The 19,547-nt window shown below is 44.0% G+C and overlaps 1 protein-coding gene across 1 annotated transcript; it reads left to right on the forward strand.

Moving 5' to 3' along the window:
• The first annotated feature begins 204 nt into the window (after positions 1 to 204).
• Positions 205 to 9,166, forward strand: LOC146833108 (keratin, type I cuticular Ha6-like). Its single transcript, XM_085599889.1, has 4 exons — positions 205 to 468; positions 991 to 1,152; positions 2,329 to 2,454; positions 8,972 to 9,166. Exons 1-4 carry the CDS (start codon positions 205 to 207, stop codon positions 9,164 to 9,166), a joined length of 747 nt encoding a protein of 248 aa, XP_085456015.1.
• Positions 9,167 to 19,547: the final 10,381 nt, after the last annotated feature.

Consider the following 19,547-nt stretch of genomic DNA (forward strand, 5'->3'; position numbering starts at 1 on the left):
GAGAATAGGAGAAAAGTCCTGAATGTCTGCAGTGCATGGTCCAGAGTCTACATATTTAGCATTTATACGTCTTTGATAAATCAGACCCTCGGGCTGTCACTGCGTCAAGTTAATTTTACAAAGTGCATTGAATATTTACCGGCCAACTTTGGCATTTGGATCTAAGTGGCCAGAGGTGAATGCTTAATAATAAGGAGCTTACCCATGGTGAGCCAGTCCCGCCTCATCACACAATGTACTGTGCCAGTCTTCCCTTTCGAAACCTATCTTCCAGATCCCAGAGGTTTTGATGTCGGCTCTCGCCCTCCCAGGTTTGACGTGGAGCGGGGTCTTCGCCAGAGCGTGGAAGCCGATGTGAATGGCCTGCGGAGGGTCCTTGATGAGCTCACCCTGGAGAGGAGTGACCTGGAGCTGCAAAGCGAGAGCTTGAAGGAAGAGCTGGTGCACCTGAAGAAGAACCATGGAGAGGTGCTGCCTAGCAAGAGTCTATCAAAGAAGACCAGGGGCTGGTGGCAAAGAGGTCTTTGCAACGTGTGCATTACTTTGCTAATCCGTCTTGACCTCTGCGTTATTTAATGATCCATGTGTTGGCCATGAATCGAATGTTGAGGGTTTGCATTGCTAGCCCTAGCAGTCTGTAAATAATTCAGGATTTTCAATGGGAATGCAAATGTTATCCACAAACCAGTCCCAGACTTATTGATAAAAATATATTGATAAATCCCACCGTACCATTGGCTGCCAGGGACTGGATTGTGAATGTCTACAGTAAGACCAACAGAGTAAACACAGGACAGCACCACTCTGCCAACATGCCCAAAGCAGAGCTGATGTTTCCCTGTGTGACATTTGATTGAGATTAAGGACTGGATCTCACACAGTTCACGACATCCTCCTCTTTGGAAACCCGCAGAGCTCTGTGAGCGGTTGAGAGTCACAGATGAGTGTGCTATCTATCACTTCCTTCTTACTTCAATATTCTCCCCACAGGACGTGACCATACTGCGTGCGCAGCTCGGAGCCCGGGTCAACGTGGAAGTGGACGCCGCACCACCTGTGGATCTCAACAGGATCCTCAATGAAATGAGAGAACAATATGAGAGGGTGATGGAAAAGAATAGGCAAGAGGCCGAGACCTGGTTCACCACCAAGGTAAAGTCCCCCCTGAAAACTCACAAACGAAGGTTCTGAATTAAAGAACGGTTGTACCTGGTTCACCACCAAGGTAAAGTCCCCCCTGAAAACTCACAAACGAAGGTTCTGAATTAAAGAACGGTTGTACCTGGTTCACCACCAAGGTAAAGTCCCCCCTGAAAACTCACAAACCAAGGGCCTGAATTAAAGAAGGGTTGTTTTAAGACAGCTGGCAAAATTCTGCTAGAGTCCCATTCTTCATCCTCAATATTCTTACACCCTATTTTGAATATGGCAGAAGACCGTCTTTAAGCAAGTGTAACATTGGTCCTCGGCCTCATGCAGGATGTTATTTGAGCAGTGGAAGTGCTGACAACAATGGTGGCAGAGCAGCCATCAGTTCCCAGCATGCCCGGAGATGCTTGTAATGTGAGTACTGGGAATGTGCTGGGACTTTGAAAGAACAATTCTATCCCCACATATGCTGATATGCACACGGCACAGTGAAATCACTGCCATAGAATCTAGACTTCTTTCCTTGAGGTGGGTCCCGCTGTAGAAGAGGCTGCCATTTCAGGGTCCAAAGCCACACTATCATGTCAGCCATCTTCCGAAATTGTGGAATTTTCTCAGTTTGGCCGAGGTAGTCTTCACTTCCGTTGCCAGATTAAATCCTGCAGAGGCCCCCAGGCAGTCGCAGTTTCGGCCCCCCCCCCCTCGTAAATTATCTCTTAATACCGAATGTACCGGATTTTTTTACAAACTGCCAGCTACCAGAAGATGAGCTTTTTAGAGACAAACTGTTATGTGAATCTGATGTCACTGGTTTACGTACTTTAAGTTGTTAATGGGTACATTACATTAATACAGTATTTTCTGTATAATGTAAAAGTTTTGTTTCTTTGAGTTGATTCATTTTTTTCTATCTTTTGGAGGCAATATTTAAGAACACTTGATTGTAATTTTCTTTCAATATCAAATCAATATTATTTTGATCCATTGTCGCGGGGCCCCTAAAAGGAGTGGGGCCCATAGGCCGGTGCCTAGTTTTCCTATTTGGTAATCCGGCACTGTTCTCTTCTGTTCTCCATGCACTTGTGGGTGGAACATCTTCCTAACAAAATATTTTTGAACGAGATTAAAATGTTCATACCTCACTGAGAAGGCTGTGTATGTACTTTCTTTCCATTTCAGAGTGAAGAACTGAATGAACAGGGGACCTCGGGTGCGTCACAAGTGCAGTCTGCGCAGACGGAGATCATTGAGTTGAGACACAGCGTCCAAGGCTTGGAGATAGACCTGCAGGCTCAGCTAAGCATGGTAGGCATAACTTCACACCAGGCATGTCCTCTTGGGATACACCTATGTCATGCCAAGAGGGTACGAACAGGAGGCATCAACCAGCCTTTCCCACAAGTTGGCAGCATACCAATCGATAAGGTTGATCAGTCAATGTATTTGATGCCTAATGTCCTTCCACTGACATTGCTTTTCATCACTCATTAATCCCACCTCTAAAATTTAGATGGAGTAGGTGGGTGAATATGTGACTGCAAACCCTCACTTGCATTTGGACTTAGGGGGACCTACAACGGCTGGCGGAAATGGGCATCCAAAAATATTGGTACATACCCTTCTGGCCAACCTCTCACTTACCCTATCACTTTTAGTGGTGCATTAGGTGTCACAATTTGCCACTGTTATAAACACACTTACAGCAGGCCCTTTGCTGGCGTCCAGAAGCAGACACAGTGCCCAAAGTCCCGCTCACTGTAGGACACGCCTTTCAGCACCTTGGCTGCTCTATTTTTTCCTGCCCGTGGCCGCCCCCAATTTCTTCATATTCATTTGATAACTGCAATGCGGGAGGTGTAATGGGACTGCTGCTCGGCTTCCTTAAAATGCAATTTGACAAGCGTTCTGCTCTTCACATGGCCACTGTTGCAGGTATGCTTGCAGCCCCTAGTTCAATGTCTTAGGCTTGAGCACAGTGGTTGGTGCTTTCTCTCAGACCGGAAGGAAGGTCAGTTCTCAGCGAGGGGCAGGAAGCCTGCTAAAGACACCTGAAGCCCGTCATTAGTGGGTGGAACTAGTTGCCAGGCAACAACAAGGCACTTTAAACCATTAGCGGTATTTTTTCCTCAAGAGGTTTTATCTACATTTAAAAAACATGCTTGTTTTGTTTAACAGTGTGAGCCTGGCCCAAAGGTATAGTCCAGAGTGAGCAGCTCAAGCCACCATGCTCATGTCATTGCTGTTTCAAGCAGCAGCCCGTGACCTATTGTCCAAGGTGCAGCCACAACTACATTGATGAAGGGGGTAGGAGGTCGGCTCTTCCACAAACTGTCTTGTCAGCTGCTGCAATTTGGGAACCAGTGACTTCCAGTGACTTCCGTTTTGGGGGCCTGGCATGTCCAAGTGCAGAAGAAAAGGAGATAGGAGAGCTGAAGAAAGGGACACATGGGGGCAGAAGATGAGGATGCAGAAGGGGACAAAGAGAAGGAAAGGGACACAGGAGAGTAAAAGGGAAGGAAAGGAGCACAGAAGGGGAATTACACAAGAAGCAGATGAAATTGACACATTGGAGACCAAGGACAGGGACACAGAAGGGGCAGACACAAAATTGGCCAGAAGGGAGCAAAAGAAACCAGTATACCGTCAGGTAGTGTGCGGAACCATTAGTTTAAACGTAGTCCAAAGGTCCGTTGCTAAAATCACAGTTTGTTTAGGGGTGTGCAAAACTGCATACTTTTTCACGATATTTTGTTTTTAATAGCAGCAAATGCACACAATTGCATTAATGGCTCGAGTTGTACTTTTCTGATATCCGAGTTGTAATGTTTTCACACAAGAGCATAAGCTGCATGAAAAAAGTGAGGCAAAATATTGTCAGGGGTCAGGTTCAAGAACAAAATATTCTTGTTTCCCATGAGCAAATATTGAAGCAAAATATTGGAATTTCACGAATTGTGCAAAATCCACAAGCGTATTTAAATTTCAAACTTGCCAACGTTTTTGTAATTGGGTGCCTTCGAGACCCACATTTTTGTCTTAAATAGTATCCTTACCATAGTATAGCTAATGAGCCGGAAAATCCGATATATTTTGTGTAGGATTCCATGTCAGTTTCTCTGTCTGTCTATAGAACACATGTCAATTTCAGAACTTGATATCACTTGAAATGGAAGACTTGGCAACGTTTTTATGCTCTGGGGGATTTCATTAAATAAGACGAGCACGAAAGCTACAAGCAAGCATAGGTTTTATGGAAAAAAAATGTTCCAAGCTAAGCAGTTTCCACAGCGACGCAACACATTTGCCTGAATCTTTGACCATCTGCGACCTATGCGCTTATTTCAATATATATATATTGAAATTGATGCGTCATTTTGTGTTTCCTAATGTAGCCCTTAGCTGTTCTGCAAGAATAAATGGAAAGAATAGATGCTGTTTGTGATTGACACATTTTGACTATCAGCTGTTAGTGCTGCCACGTGTTTAACGACTGTGAACGAAGAGGTTTAAAGATAGAAAACTGTGCTCGAAAGGAATGAGATTTTAGCCGCTCTAGGAATGTTCAGTTGTGTAACAAGGAACATCCACAATTTTCGAATCCAAATTTGAAACAAAATGAATTTGCTAGGAGCGAATTAGGGCAAAATCAGGACAAGCAAATTGACACTCAGCATAGTGAACCAGAGCGGTGTTCGCAAAAGAGTGCCAGGATGATAGCAAATAAGCTCATAGAAAGAGCTCAGACCTGCAGTTCTCCCCGGAGACCAGAGCCAGCCCACAACCGGGGCAGCTGCGAGGAGCAGGCAGACAGCAGTGCCCCATGCTCTGAGGAAACCTGCAGCACAATCCTCCCTCTCCATCTGCCTGGCTCCGCTGTGAGGCAGACCAGGCTGGAGCATGCTGACTGATTGGGAGTGCACAGAAAGTGGGACGGAGGAGCTGGGAACTACACAAACTAAAAGTGAAACCAGTGCAGCGCTCTTGAAACAGGCGCAGCGCTGATAAAGTATGTTCAAAATTATTAAAACATGCAAGATGGGGGGTTGGAGCGAAGTGCAAGGAACACAACAGGCTCCCTCCAGACACCTCTGATGATGAGCAGGATACAAATGCTGTGGGTTAACTAGGAAGCAAAACGAGGGTAAAGAGAATGTCTCCGTGAGCCTTGTGCTCGGCTGGCGCCTCGGGCATGTTTACTACGGGAACACATGGGAATGCAAAGCCATTAATCAAGCAGGATGGCTCTGTCTCCCTTCACGCCCAGGGAGGAGGGAGATACGAGCAGAGCATCAAAGGGCTGGGTGAGAAGGGAGGGGGGAATACAAGGGTCAAAGCGGCGAAAGTGAAAGTAATCGAGCAGAGCATCAAAGGGCTGGGTGAGAAGGGAGGGGGGAATGCAATGAGCAGAGGAGCAGCTGTGCACGTGCATGTGATCGTGCACTCAAGGTTTAGGCCAGCCAAAAGACTGTGGGTAGCACTTTGAAAATCCCACATATAAAATGTCTCTTCGAGCCTTTGGCTCGCGAGACCTAAAAAACGGAATGTGTCCTTATGTAATGCAACTGGTGCTATGTAAAGCGCTCTGATACCCGATACCTTCAGGTCAAGTTTGCGCTCTATAGAACTCCGAAAACAAAAAAGAAAAAATCTCACAATTAAGTCTGACAAGCTTGTTTGGTGGAATTTAAATCACCAACATTTTAAAGATAATTCCAGAGACTGCCAAACTCTGGTGGGATGCTTATTATAGCCCTATAACCAGCAGGGTTTTAACAGTTGTTACAGTCCTGAGCCATTCTAAGCTCCGAGCTACTCCATTGACGTCAATGGAGTTCTCTACATTCCAATGTTCTAATATAGATGCAGTAGACAGACTATGCATTGGCCTTCTTTCAATGACAGAAGGTGTCAGAAGGTAAGGTAAGTAAAACTGCATTAAACAAATGCTTGCCTCTTGCCCTTCTCGGAAGAGCACCGTAAAATGATAAAACAATAATGATGTAAATCATGGAATTATAAAAAGAAAATACAATGGTTGGTTCTAATTCTCAGCACATGGTCATGGTGGGATTCGGTTTTCCGAAAGCCTGTGAACATTCAAATGTGAGAAATAATTTTAACTTGGCTTAAAATGAATGATTGAAAATAAATATTGATTTAATCGATTTTACATTACATACACGTGATAATGCAGTGATCTAATGTTAATGTTTAATTTACTGTACTAGGCATTATACTTAACTAAGTTATTTCTATCAAAAGAAGCAATTTAATAAGAACTATAGTACATCCACATATTTCAGTGAGCTTGGAGTGGACACTGTGTTATTAATAATGATCCTCAAACTGTTTAAAGTTTATATTACTCTATTAAAATGAAAAAGAATGCACACATCATCAACAATATATTCTAATTATAAAAGAAGTGGTAAGCACTCATGCCTTTTATAGATCAATTTTATTAATGCGATGGATTTATGGTGAGTTTCACAACCAAATTTCCCGCTCACAACTTATATAGAATGATTTGCTCTAGCAGTAATGGATTAAAACAGCTCAGGATAGAGGTTTAAAATCATTATAATCTGGTAATGGAGTGAAAGGTAAGCACAGGAGAAAGGAGAGTAAATAACATGCTTTGAAACTAGTGAACATTTGTAGTTATTTTACATACATATACTCTAAAGATACTTTTATGTATTATTTGCAGGTAAGTGAATTGGGTGGGCATAACTTGCATAATTCAATGTAGCTCATCACATGGAATTGCTTACGAATTCTGCAAGATTTCACAGATTTACACAAGAAGAAGGATTCTCTATTTAACACTATTTTCTTAGTGCACGAATGCCCCTCGCATCAAAAAAAGGACATGAGGATGCATTGTGCACTTATAAAATATTGCTATATGCAAAACAACATGAACAGCAGCACTGGCAGCATTATTCAAGAAGCACAGCTAAAGCAGTTGTGGTGAAGAATGCCGCACTCTGATCAGTTCCAAATAATCAGGTGCTTACTCCCAGGGCCAACTGCTCAAAAATGCCCCACTAATTACAACTAACAACAAGCATTGGCATAGCCAATAGGTCTCGCTTTTGGGACCTTATAAGTATTTGGTTATGCAGCACAATATCCTTGGTGCAATAACATCAACTGTTGCATGGCTAAAAACTTATAAGTTCCCAAAAGCGAGACCTATTGGCTATGCCAATGCTTGTTGCATTTGGGATGATTCCTCCCAAATGCAAAAATTACGGTAGCAAAGGAGCAGATTCTAAGAATCTGCCCCTTTGTGACCTCAATTTCCAATGATGCATGTGCCCTTAAATGTGCTCCTTAGGTGTAGTGCAATTTTACCGCGTTTAAGCGAGAGAGCAGAAGCATTTTAGCCTGGCTAGTAGAGTTGAGATGAACAGAGTCCGAATAGCAACAAAATGGAATTCAGCAAAAATCAGGGTTTGGAGTCAAAAGGTTTGGGGAAATACCATTCCAAGGATGTCAGGTCTAACAGCTTCTTCGTCTCGTGGCGCCCACTCAGCCTCTTCAGTAGCAGCTGCCAGACTACAGCAGACAGCTCCCAGCGTCCTATTCAGGGTCCTACTTGTATTTTTTACATTGCTATCTGCATTTATCCATATTTATTTTATTGCGCACATTCTGCAAATAAAATGATCTCTTAGTGCTCATACATATTTATATTGTGTTATGTGAAAAATAAGTTTCAGCTAATACATTTCTACATGGATTTAACTGTTAAACGACCGGTTTTAGATCTTTAGGGAGACATATCTAATACAGCATTAGGACTGTACTGCAAAAACGTGCACATCTAAACATATACAAGGAAACCTTTTCCTTTTAAATCCACAATACTGTCAGTCTCTTCAGACATTGGCCATACGGTAACGATAGACAGCATAGATAGTCCCTTAAAACAAGACGTACTTTCTGTATTTTTTTAATATAAATCTAAAACATGCAGGGAAAAACACTATTTCCATCTGTATGCTGTGTAGAAAATCAACAAAAACGTAACTCTGGAAGCCTTACTTAATTATAATGTGTGAACACGTGTTACATATGTACACAAAAACGTACAATTGGGTTTATAAAACGTAAAGCCTGTTTCGCAGAATCAGAATTAGACTATTTCCACAAATGGATACTGATCTACTCATGCGGGTACGTACACCTACTTGGTCATCTTTCTACATAAGCCTGTGAAGTAGAACAGATATGTTAGCGAAAAGGGGCAGCCATTCAAACTCCTTCCAACAGGAGCAATGTTGACATTTTGTGAGTATTCATAAAAGTTTGGAAGGGTGTGAATTGCTCACAGCCATGACAAGATGGAATGTAATCGGGTTACTTGATTCATTAATGATTTGAACAAATTCATCGCTTTAGCTGAGGCATCGGCTAAAACATCTACGTGCCTCCACTTTGGGGTTCTACCCTGTAAAGATCCTGCCAATAGACATTTTAAGGCATGGGCAAAGTGGGCAATTGCCCATGGCCCCCAACTTGACTGCCAGGGAGATCCCCTCAGGAGTGTCCGGAAGCAGATTGGTGCGCATGGGAGTTGTGGTGGGTCGTGGTTTGGATGCGTGCTGCAGGCCTGCAGAAGGGTGAGGGATGCCAGGCCCTGATGGAGGTTGCTGCTTTTGACTTGTCCTTGTGGAGCAGTGGCCTGGGGTGAGACTCTTGATGGCATTGCTATGCTGAGATCAGGGAAAACAACCATTAGCAAAGCCAATAGGTTTTGCCTATGCAAGATCTATTGGCTTTGTCATTGTTACTTAGACATGTTGCCCAACAGCGAGGGCTGCTGTCCAGCATGGACTTAAGTCAAGAAAACAATAGCTGTGGCACAACTCTACTTTTTAGCCATGCTGCTCTACTTAAATGCACTTGGAATTCAGTACGAGCAGATGCTAATCATGTGTCCCAGGGTCTCACGTTGATGCCTGTCAGAGAGCGGCTCTTGCTGGACGGCCGGTCAAAACCACTTTAAGGAGTGCACTGCAGCAATCTGTGGGGAAGCTCGTCTGACTGAGGACGGTTCTCAGAAACTGTCTCGCTGCCGGAACTTTGAGCTCTCATAAAATGCTGCACATGAGCCCCCTGTCCCGGATTGAGGAGAAGAGCCGCCCCAATTTGTGCACACTTAAAATGGGGGTGAGGGTGTTGGGTGGGAAGAGTGCTGGGCCAGAGTAAAGGAAAACATAGCCCAATAATGTGAAATCTTAGGTACGCATTTCTTCTGCGTATCATGCACCCAGGCACCACAGTGCACTGAACATATGTGAGCTGCAATCGGGTTACGTCGGCCATCCGACAATATACAACACAGCCTATTGGCGTTTAATTTGTTATGTGATAAAATAAATAACATTATCAATGTTAATTCAATTCCGAACGCCACAATTTCTTTCTCTTCAAAAGGAAATGGAAATAAAAAAGTGACAGGTTATGGCACCACGGTCAGAGCTGCTGACCTTGGAACTGGTGAACCGGGTACGAGTCTTGTCATTGGCTCAACATCCTGTGATTCTTAGAGAACCTCTTCATTTAACTGTACCTGAAAAAAAAAAAACGCAAATGAAAGTGGCCATGTGTAATGTAACCGGTGCTCATGTACAGCGCTCCAATACCTTTGGGTTGAGCTTTCACTATATACAACTGCAAAAACAGCTAAAAGACCTGAATGAAGTTAAAAAGGACACAAAGGAAAAGGGTGGGGGACACAAGGGAGAGCGTGAGGAGGAGGTGGTGGGTTAAAACCAGCAAGGGGGTTAATTAAAAACAGTGTCTGTGGGCGTGAGGTAGTGGGTTAAAGCAACTCATGCATGTCACAAAAATAAACAAGCGGCCCTGCGGCCGCGAAAGTGATCGCAATCAAACATCAAAGCGGCCGTTAGGCGGCGAAAGTGAATGTAATCGCGTCAAGCGGGGCGCGCGCGCCCAGCGCACATGCACTGTAGCTCTAGGCTTGCCTGGTAGCACTTTTTGGAGCCCTCTCAAAATTCTCGCCAGACCAGCGCATGCGCTGGGTCAGGCGAGACCTAAAAATATACAAGCATTGGCATTGCCAATAGGGCTCGCCTTTGGGACCTTATAGGTGTTTAGCCATGCAACAGTTACATAACTAAATACTTATAAGGTCCCAAAAGCGAGACCTATTGGCTATGCAAAGCGGCCGCACGGCCGCGCAAGTGATCGCAATCGCGATCAAACATCAAAGCGGCCGCGAAAGTGAAAGTAATCGCGGTCAAGCGCGGTGCGCGCTCCCGCGCACATGCACTGATGCTCTAGGCTGGCCTGGTAGCACTTTTTGGAGCCCTCTCAAGAAGTCTCGCCAGACCAGCGCATGCCCTGGGTCAGGCGAGACCTAAAAAAGAAGGGAGAATCACTCCTGAGAGTGTACAAAACAAAAAAAGTCCAGTAATGAAACAAATTTACAATCTGAGTACCAAAAAGAAACAGAAAGGTTCAGACGAGCAAATACAAACATCACAAGTTATAAATATTGTAGAAATGTCATTCTTTGTTTCTCTGCTCAAGCTTAAGAGCATGGGCAAGGACACAGCCAACGCATTTCGTCCCATACTTTTGGGAGCTTTTCAGGGTGCAAGCAACTGAAGTATATAGTGTGCCATTCATGGTCACCAACCTCCATACGAAACTCCCAAAAGTAGAGCCTCAAATTTCAGAAAGTCAGCATATCTCAGCACCACAGCAAAAATGATTGTATCTTAGCCAAAAACTGTTACGCACAGTACGTGTGTGTTGTATAGACAGTGCTATTTTTTACTACAGAGAGGACTCTTGTGGAGGTTGATGACCCTGAATGAAATACTAGACCATTCATTGGTGTGGCAATAATGTGACAAATTGCTTAAATATCTCTCCAGACATCATTATGGCCAGAAGGGTTGGTTGGATCGGTCATGGGACTAGGAAAAATATTGAAGGGGATTGCATAATTGTCAATTTCAGGCATTCCATGCAAGCCAAAGCATTAGTAGATTGTCAACATAAGAATAGTATCAAATCAAAAATTAAAATAGTCGCATTGCAAACTTTTTATCCCCCAAACATTCTTTTGTAAACCGCGATTGGCAGATGCCTGGTTGGCAGAGGCCGTTTAAGCTAGTACACGCCCCCAAGAAAGAAGTTCAAACACCTACACTACCACTAACAAATCGGTATATACCATTAGCTAATCTTCAGGGACTTGAGGCAAACGATTGACTGGTTATGGTAGCGGGGACAACACAGGTCAAGAATTTACAACCGAAAGCTCATATTAACCCAATAATAGTTGCCCCCACACCCCAACGCTTGTTGGATAATCCCCCTAACTCTAACCTTATCCCAATTAATTCCAATGATGTTTTAACAAAGGTATTTTCCTGAAATATAGCTGGGATTAGGTCAAAGAAGGGTGATATTTCTTGGACACGCTTTCTTGCCAAACACCATATTATTGCTCTACAAGAGACCTGGGAGCCCAATGATTGTTTTTATCTTGATGGCTTTACCTCTTTTTGCAAACAAGCAATCCCGTCTAATATGGGCAGAGCCAAGGGAGGTCTTCTTTTAATGTTCAGTCTTAAACTTTGTTATAGGGCCAAACTGATTGATTCTCCATCACGCCACGTGTTAGCCATGGACCTGTCAGGAAAGAAACTTACTACCTTGTTAGTGGTGAATTTTTATAATTCCTTTTCCAGGGCACACGAGACCGAACACCTTTTGGCCTTAGAAGACCTAGTAAAAAATTACAGTGAAGGCAGTCAAGTATATTATGACACGGTAATTTTGTGGGATTTTAATACTCGAAAATGTTGTCTTAACTGTCCCTCAATGTTGGAGGAGGAAGGTGATTTACAGGTGTCAAACCACTTTGAGCACACACCATCAGGCATTTTCTTAGAAGGTTTGCTCTATACGTACAATCTGCATTGTTTACAGCAACCAGATAAGTGTGCCCTGGTTCCCACCTATGTAGGTAATGGTAGCTCAAGTATAATTGATTTTATTTTTCTATCTGCCTTATTAATTTCGGCTGTACAGATTTTTAACGTTGTTTGTAACTGTTTTAGTAACCATAACCCTTTCATATTGGTTCTCCTCCTCTCGTCTGTCTTAAAAGGGGGGGCTGCGAACCAAATTACTAATACAAATATCAGTACTAAAGACCAAGCATGAAGGTTAAGGTGGGAAAAGATCATTCCAGAGAGTTTCTTGGAGAATTTGTATGGCACCTGTGCCTCGGAGCTTCAAGTATGTATGGACCCGGTATTACAGGATAGAGCTAATTTAGATGCCTTTGATACCATCATTAAACAGGCTGGGTCTAATTTGCATGTGCTTACGGCTTCCCCTCGTCATGGGCAAAGGTAGTCATTATCACCATCTTTAAAAAGGGTCCCCGTGACGACCCGGCATGTTATAGACCAATTTCGCTTTTATATTCTGCATCCAAAATTATGGGTAAGGTAGTTCTGGATGGCCTCACAGCCTGGCTTGATCATGCCAATGTTTTCTCTGATCTCCAATATGGATTCAGGCAGGGGAAAGGGACACTAGATCAATGCTTGAATCTCCATTTGGTGATCGGGAAGTAAACCGTTGCCAAGGGAGGGGTCCTGCATCTGGCCTTTATGGATCTAACCTCAGCTTTTGACCTTGTCAATAGGTCTAAGCTGTGGTTGCTCCTTCGTGATATAGGGCTAGATGCAGAACTGCTCTCCTTCCTGCATACTGCTCATGCTAACACCACGGCCGCGGTACGGTTTAATGAAGACGGCAGCCTGACAGACTCCTGGCCAGTAGGAAGGGGGGACCGGCAGGGGGGCACTTTGGCTCCCCTGCTATTTATGCTACACATTTATAAATTGGGGAACACTTTAATATCATGCTGCAAGGACATACCTAGGGCCGGCACTAAAAGGATCCCTGTATTTCTGTACGCAGACGACGCGGTTTTATTGTCTCGAACTGCAAGCTGCCTGCAACAACTCCTAAACTGTTTTACAGATTTTATGAATTCATTAGACTAAATCACGAATTTTAAGAAATCTCATGCCATGTCCATAGGCTCTAGAAAGGCGGGCAAGGCCATATTTTACTGTAATGGGGACGAATTAACTAAGGTATCCACGTTCCCATAATTAGGGGTACTCTTTGATGATCAAGGTGCATGGTGTGAGCAACGAACACTTAAGAAGAATGTCCTAGCTAGAGCGGCTGGGGCCACTCTGGACTTCGCAAAGAGACTAGGGTCAAAACCCCTCCCTGCACTACTTAAGGTCTATAACGCAAAATGTATTCCCATGGTTATGTACGGATGTGATATTTGGGGCAACAAGGACGTGAAGGGTATACAAGTGGCGGACATTAATTTTATGCACAAACTTCTTAGGGTCCCTGTTGCTACTCTGTCCTGTCTACAGTCTGCATGAAGAATTGGGGGTGGGGTATATTTCGGACTAGATTGCAGTTGCCCCGTTGTTACGTTGGCTCAGAATCTGGGCTCAACCTTCCCCAAATTTAAACCAACTCATAATCTCGGATTGCATTGCTCTAGAGCACAGCTTTCCAAACTTTTCATGTTGGTGACACACCTTTTAGACAATCGCGACCTAGTGACACGGTAATGCGAGCGAGCGAAGCGAGCGTGCCCGAACCACTTAAGGGGGGTTCGGGGTGGTTCTCCCCTGAGTGGCAAATGGTGCATTTTCAAGCAAATTCGAGAAAGCAGGAAGGTTAATGAAGCAATTGTGAATCTGTTTTAACAAAGACAATGACTGGCAAAACTGGGTGTATGGTTAAGTTTGTGCCTGAAACAAGAATATAATCATGGACACATTGACGCATGCCCCAGTGATTTACGGTACAAAAAGGGCAGGTGCACGCACAGCCAACCCTTTAAGCAAGTTGGATGAGAAATGTACACTACCAGATCTAGAACCAAAAGAAGCCTTTGGAAAACAATCTACCAGGCCAACATTGTGGCAAGTGACGATGATCACACCCAAGCCAGTTCACACTAGAAGGGGGAAAGCCCATTATGGAAAACTAAGACCAATTTATAAGATAGTTTGCTCTCATATATCAAAAATGACATATGAGAGAAAATTTGTGAAAGGAAAGGTTGAAAAAAGAAAAAAAAGTGTCAGAAAAAGAAAGGGAGATCAGAATGAGCAAAGGAGATAGTGAAGAACCAGAAATAAGGATGGCAGGGAAAGAACAAAGAAGTGGAAGACGGTGGAAGATGGAGAGAAACAAGAAGACTAGTGATGGATATGAGAGGAAGGATATAGAATGAACAGAAAGAGAAACAAAGAAGAGAGTTTAGGTTTAGGACGAACGAGGATGGAAAAATGAGAGAGAGGGAGGCGATAAGACTGAGTGAAAGGCACGAGGGGAAGAGACATGAAGCGATAGAAAGGAGACCAGATGAAAGAAGGACAGATGAGTGAGGATGGAGATAGGGAAAAGAGCAGTGCTTAATTTAAACCAGTGGTTTCCACCCCTTCCCCCCAACCCACCCACCCCACTGCTGCTTCCAGGCAGCAGCCGCGACTGCTTCTTTGTTTACAGAGCTCTAAAATGCGATAAAAATCAGAAATATAAAAATTATGATTTCTCATATCCCAGAAACGAAACAGCTGTTTTCTTTTGATCAAGGCAAATTGCGCAGCCCATACTCCACATTTGGCAACCCCATTCTTTAAAAAAAAACACTTGACCGCCCTTTGCCTGTCTGCGTTTCTAAGAATGAGCAAACAAAACAGACAGTTGTGCAGCAGGCAGATTATTAACATTTAACACTAGAACGCTGAGCTACCACCCGTGGCTTGTTTAAAATGTAAACATGATTACAGACTACTTCGCAGAAAGCTTTCTGAAGGTCGGATACCCCTATCGATCCCTAAACCCTTTAAAACCCCTATATACCCTTTACCCTCATCCACCCATGAACCCTAAACCAGCCGCGGCCCGTGGAGGGAGTTCAGTGGGGCGAAAAGGTGGGGCGGGGGAGGGGCATGGTGGGGGGGTACTAAAAACCGTAATATGTATAATTGGAAGTAAGTAAACAATTAAATAAATCAAACAAATTTAGTTGTGCGATGCAGAGCGATGCAGCGCGCGCTATGAAATTTGTTTTATTTATTTAATTGTTTACTTACCTCCAATTATCCATATTCCGGTTTTTAGTACCCCCCCACCCTGCCCCTACCCCGCCTTTCCGCCCCACGGAACTCCCGCCACGGGCCGCGGCTGCCCTAAACACCCCTTATAACCCTTACGACACTGAAACCTTACTCGTCCCACCACCTGAACCCTTAAACCGCCCCCTTTTTAATGGCATAAATATTATGACATTGAAAAAATACCTACTTGGTAAAGTACTGTCTGGTAAAGTACCAAAAAAAGTCCCACGTGTTACTTTACCCTCGTAATTACGTCCTGCTGGTTAAAGACTTCAGGCTGCTTACTGACTGCTCCACTGTCGCCCTATGCATAATTGCATTCACTCTGCCACGTAATGCTCTTGTGCAGTCAGTGTTGTCTGACTGCCTGCTTTACTCAGGCCCATAGTACTCCGAAGGGGCTTTAAGCGCGGGCATACAAAATGTGATACTCCTAAAATAAGTAAGTCTGAAGTTCCTTTTTAAAGCCTATGATGCAATTTGTAAAATAGTAGGTTCCAAAATTAGGGGAAGGGGGGGGGCTAAATAGAGAAGGCCCTGCCCGTTTAAAATGAAAGTCACAGTATTAATCACATTTTGTTTTTAAAGGGACACGGCCGGGCAGCATGTCACACATCTTCATAATTTTTATCAGGAGGAAATGGGGTTTCACTGGCATTCACTGGCATGCACTATCGCCGCTACTTACTCTTCTGACGTGGCGTCTTCATATATCTTCCTTTTATCTATTCTAGGCTATTTTTCAGTGAACACAATGCATTCAATGCAGCACTCTCTTCCCCCATGATCAGCTCCATGTATTAAGTCCCCATTTTGTATGTATTTGTCCCATCTCGTCAACGTCACGGTGCTCGATTATTGTGGGCTGCAGCAGAGTCAGAAACATATTAGACTTGTTCTGCCATAAGGCCAGTGGGACAGGGACAAATGCAATCAGTTGTCATCCTTGTGCCTTTGAAATATTGCTATTAATAGGGAAAAGCTTGCAGCATAGTTGTTTGCAGTAACATCTGTAAAGAATTCACAAATTACCAAAACCATTCAGGTACTATTCACTCCCCATTACATTTTTGTGAGCCATACGTGTCTGTCTAGCATTCCACCCTTTCAGCTACACTCACGTTTAGACTGTAGTTTTGTGAATGTGAAGTGTATGTGACTGGTATTTGTCTTTTGCATTTGTTGTAACTGGAATGGGTATGAGTAAAGGGGATGGGGACAGTGTGTGTCTGGTTTTAGTGCTCTAAATTCAATGATTGACGAGAGCTGTTGAGAGGTGAGCATGAGAATTGTGGATGGACGGGTTTGTGTAGTGTTGGGTTGTGCAGAGTAATTATAATTGTGAGAGGTGCGGGTAGGCAGGTCTGATCTATCTGTTGGTAAGGCTGGTTATGGTGTTAGATGAGGATTCTTGGTGAGTGGTAGTATGTGTGGAATGTCTTGGCGAGTGGGGAGTTGTTTGTTGGGGATGAGGGAATAGGAAGAGTTCAGGCAGTATTCTGTATCAGATCACACGTTTCACCTCCTGTTCAACTCTGCAGGTAAGCTCTAATTTAAACAACCTGAAATGCTATCACACACTTTAGAATTCTTCTCTAAACACGCCAAAACCTAGTGCTAAGCAGTCTCAAACATAATTGAACACAAACAAAACAAATGAAGCAGCCTCAACACTTAAAACTAGGCTTGCGTTTAACTCTTTGGTCCTTTTGTCACTTTACTACAGTGCTGAAAGGAAGCCCGAATCACGCGCGCACAAACAGCAAATTCATAGAAGAGGATTGGACAGCAAAAAAGCTACCTGCTTTTACCAACGTTGCTCTGGCCTTACTCTCTGCGCTGCTCAGTGCGCAGAGGTACTGTAGGGGATCCGAAGGAAAATAGCGATCTTAGTTTCTCTTTCTGAAACTTAAGGGGCTGTGCATGCTGGGAGGGAAAGAGGTTTCAAGTGAGGTTATGATAAGCCATACATCTGTTTCAAGAAGGCGGCTGCTGAAATAACACTTTTCCACTATCTTTAATGCATTAATACATTTCTGATTCTCAACAATGCTCCCATGGGTTTCAAATTAGTATTCCAATATCCGTCTTAATGTTTTTTTACTTCGCTACAATAAATCGGCCATCTCAGAAGCTTTTGGAGGACCCAGGTTACATAGGTTCTGCAGGGCCCCTCTGTGTTTTTACGGCAGCATACAGACCTCGTTCAAAGTAAAAAAATGTAATTGGGCACATTTTGAGGCAGCTGCAGCAGATGACACACCCTTACCATCTACTCCCCACCATTCTTCGTTGTCACCGGGCTACCACTCGTGTGAAAAACGTACCGAGCGTCGCGAATGGGAAGCGGGCTGGACTGCGCATTTGTCGCCCAGAAGTGAACCGTTTCAATGCCCATTGCTTATATCCTTACAAAACATAAGCAGTATGGCTTCAAAAGACCACAGGCCATATTATCAAGAAACGGGGATAACATTATCGCCGCTTTAGCGGCAAGAAACTGCCGCTAAAGCGTCGATAATGAGCTTGATAATATGCCCTTGTGAATTCCCATAGGGGCCCAGGTTCACACCAGAACCTGGGCTTATATTGGAATTCTCAAGGGCATATTATCAAGCCTATTATCGCCGGTTTAGCAGCAGTTTCCTGCCGCTAAAGCGGCGATAATGTTATCGCCGTTACTTGATAATATGGCCCCTCATTCGTGTACACATAGCCGCCGTACACATTTTGTTTTCTAGTTCACCCATCAATCTGGTATTTCAGTACCTCCAGGAATAGTGCACATTCCCACCCAGGGAAAGCAATGCTGTTCAAAGAGAGACGAGAAAACAAAAGTAGCGCTTCACTGGCAAACACTGTGAAGTGGCGCTAATGTGTTTATGTGTGAATAAATCAATCTGGCCACCTTACAACCACTCTGTCTTGATTGAGTTAGTTATTCATATTTTGAATGTTTTATTTCTCTCCACCCCGTGGCTGCACTTAAAAACTGAACAATTTCAGAAATACGACGTTTTCAGCAAAAGTCTTTTTCTTTTTTGGATCCATTTCACAGGGGAGCAAATAAACGAAAGGAGCAAAGAGTAGGTAATACCTGTTTCTTGAAGTCTCGATTTTCACCAAATGAGGAGGCGTGAGACAGAAGGAGAGGGAAGAGGGGGAACAAAGAGAGGGGGGTGCGTGCAGCTGCCAGCGGCAGGAGAACGGGACACTTTCCTTGTCTTCTCTGCCCGTTCTGCCTGTCCCCAAAGCCCAGCCTTAACTATCGTCCGTTGTGATTTCTCGAGTCGGGTAGGCATGTTTAAAAAACAGAAATTAGGGGAACTGACTCTGTGAAATTAAAGAAGTACGGGCACGCCGTGCCCTGCTGATCCTGCTCACTTCGACCTCTGGTCCTCGTAGAGACAGTGTTCGGAAAGGAAACACTAACGGCTCTGAAAACAGAGGATCACAGATTATACGGATGAGGATGCTTACTCCTGAATAAACAGGTCCGTCACGCACTTACGTCACTGTAGGTCCTAGAAAGAAAGAATAGAGCGCATCTCCTCGTCGTTGCGCGACACACCCAAGCACGGCAGGCGACACAGTACTGTGTCCCGACACAGAGTTTGGAAAGCTCTGCTCTAGAGGGAGCCCTACACATCCATTGGCTGAAATACATAAAGGAAGAGACAAGATGTCTTGGTTGCCCAGAATTGTTTTTGACCCAAGGCCCTTGGGCAAGACCGCGATTATAGATTTTAAGCGACAGTTTATGGATAGGCTGAAATGCCTCATGGAGAAGGTTGAGCTAACTAAACCCTCGGTGAGAAGGTTTGTTACATTGAGTTTAGGTACGCAGCTGCAACCATATTTATCTTTTGTCAACAAACCATACCATCGTTTTGTCTTGACAAGATTTCGTTTAAATATGGTTCCCTGGCTGCTGGCATTTCCGAGAGGATACTCAAAACCGGAATCACTAAAACCCTGCCCCTGTGATAACCTCTTGGAACAGGATACCTTGCACCTAATGTTCTTCTGTGCTTATTATGATCCTTTGCACAGGCAGCACATTCTTCCTTTACTTAGAGATTGTCAGTTGCCCAAGTGAGGCCAGCCCTGCTCTATCTACAAATGCTAGCCTCACCTATGGTCTGTTTTGGGTTCGCAAGCTTTTTAGTC

Source organism: Triturus cristatus, chromosome 4_2 (genome assembly GCF_964204655.1).
Source record: "Triturus cristatus chromosome 4_2, aTriCri1.1, whole genome shotgun sequence".
In the NCBI taxonomy this organism is placed as follows: Eukaryota; Metazoa; Chordata; class Amphibia; order Caudata; family Salamandridae; genus Triturus; species Triturus cristatus.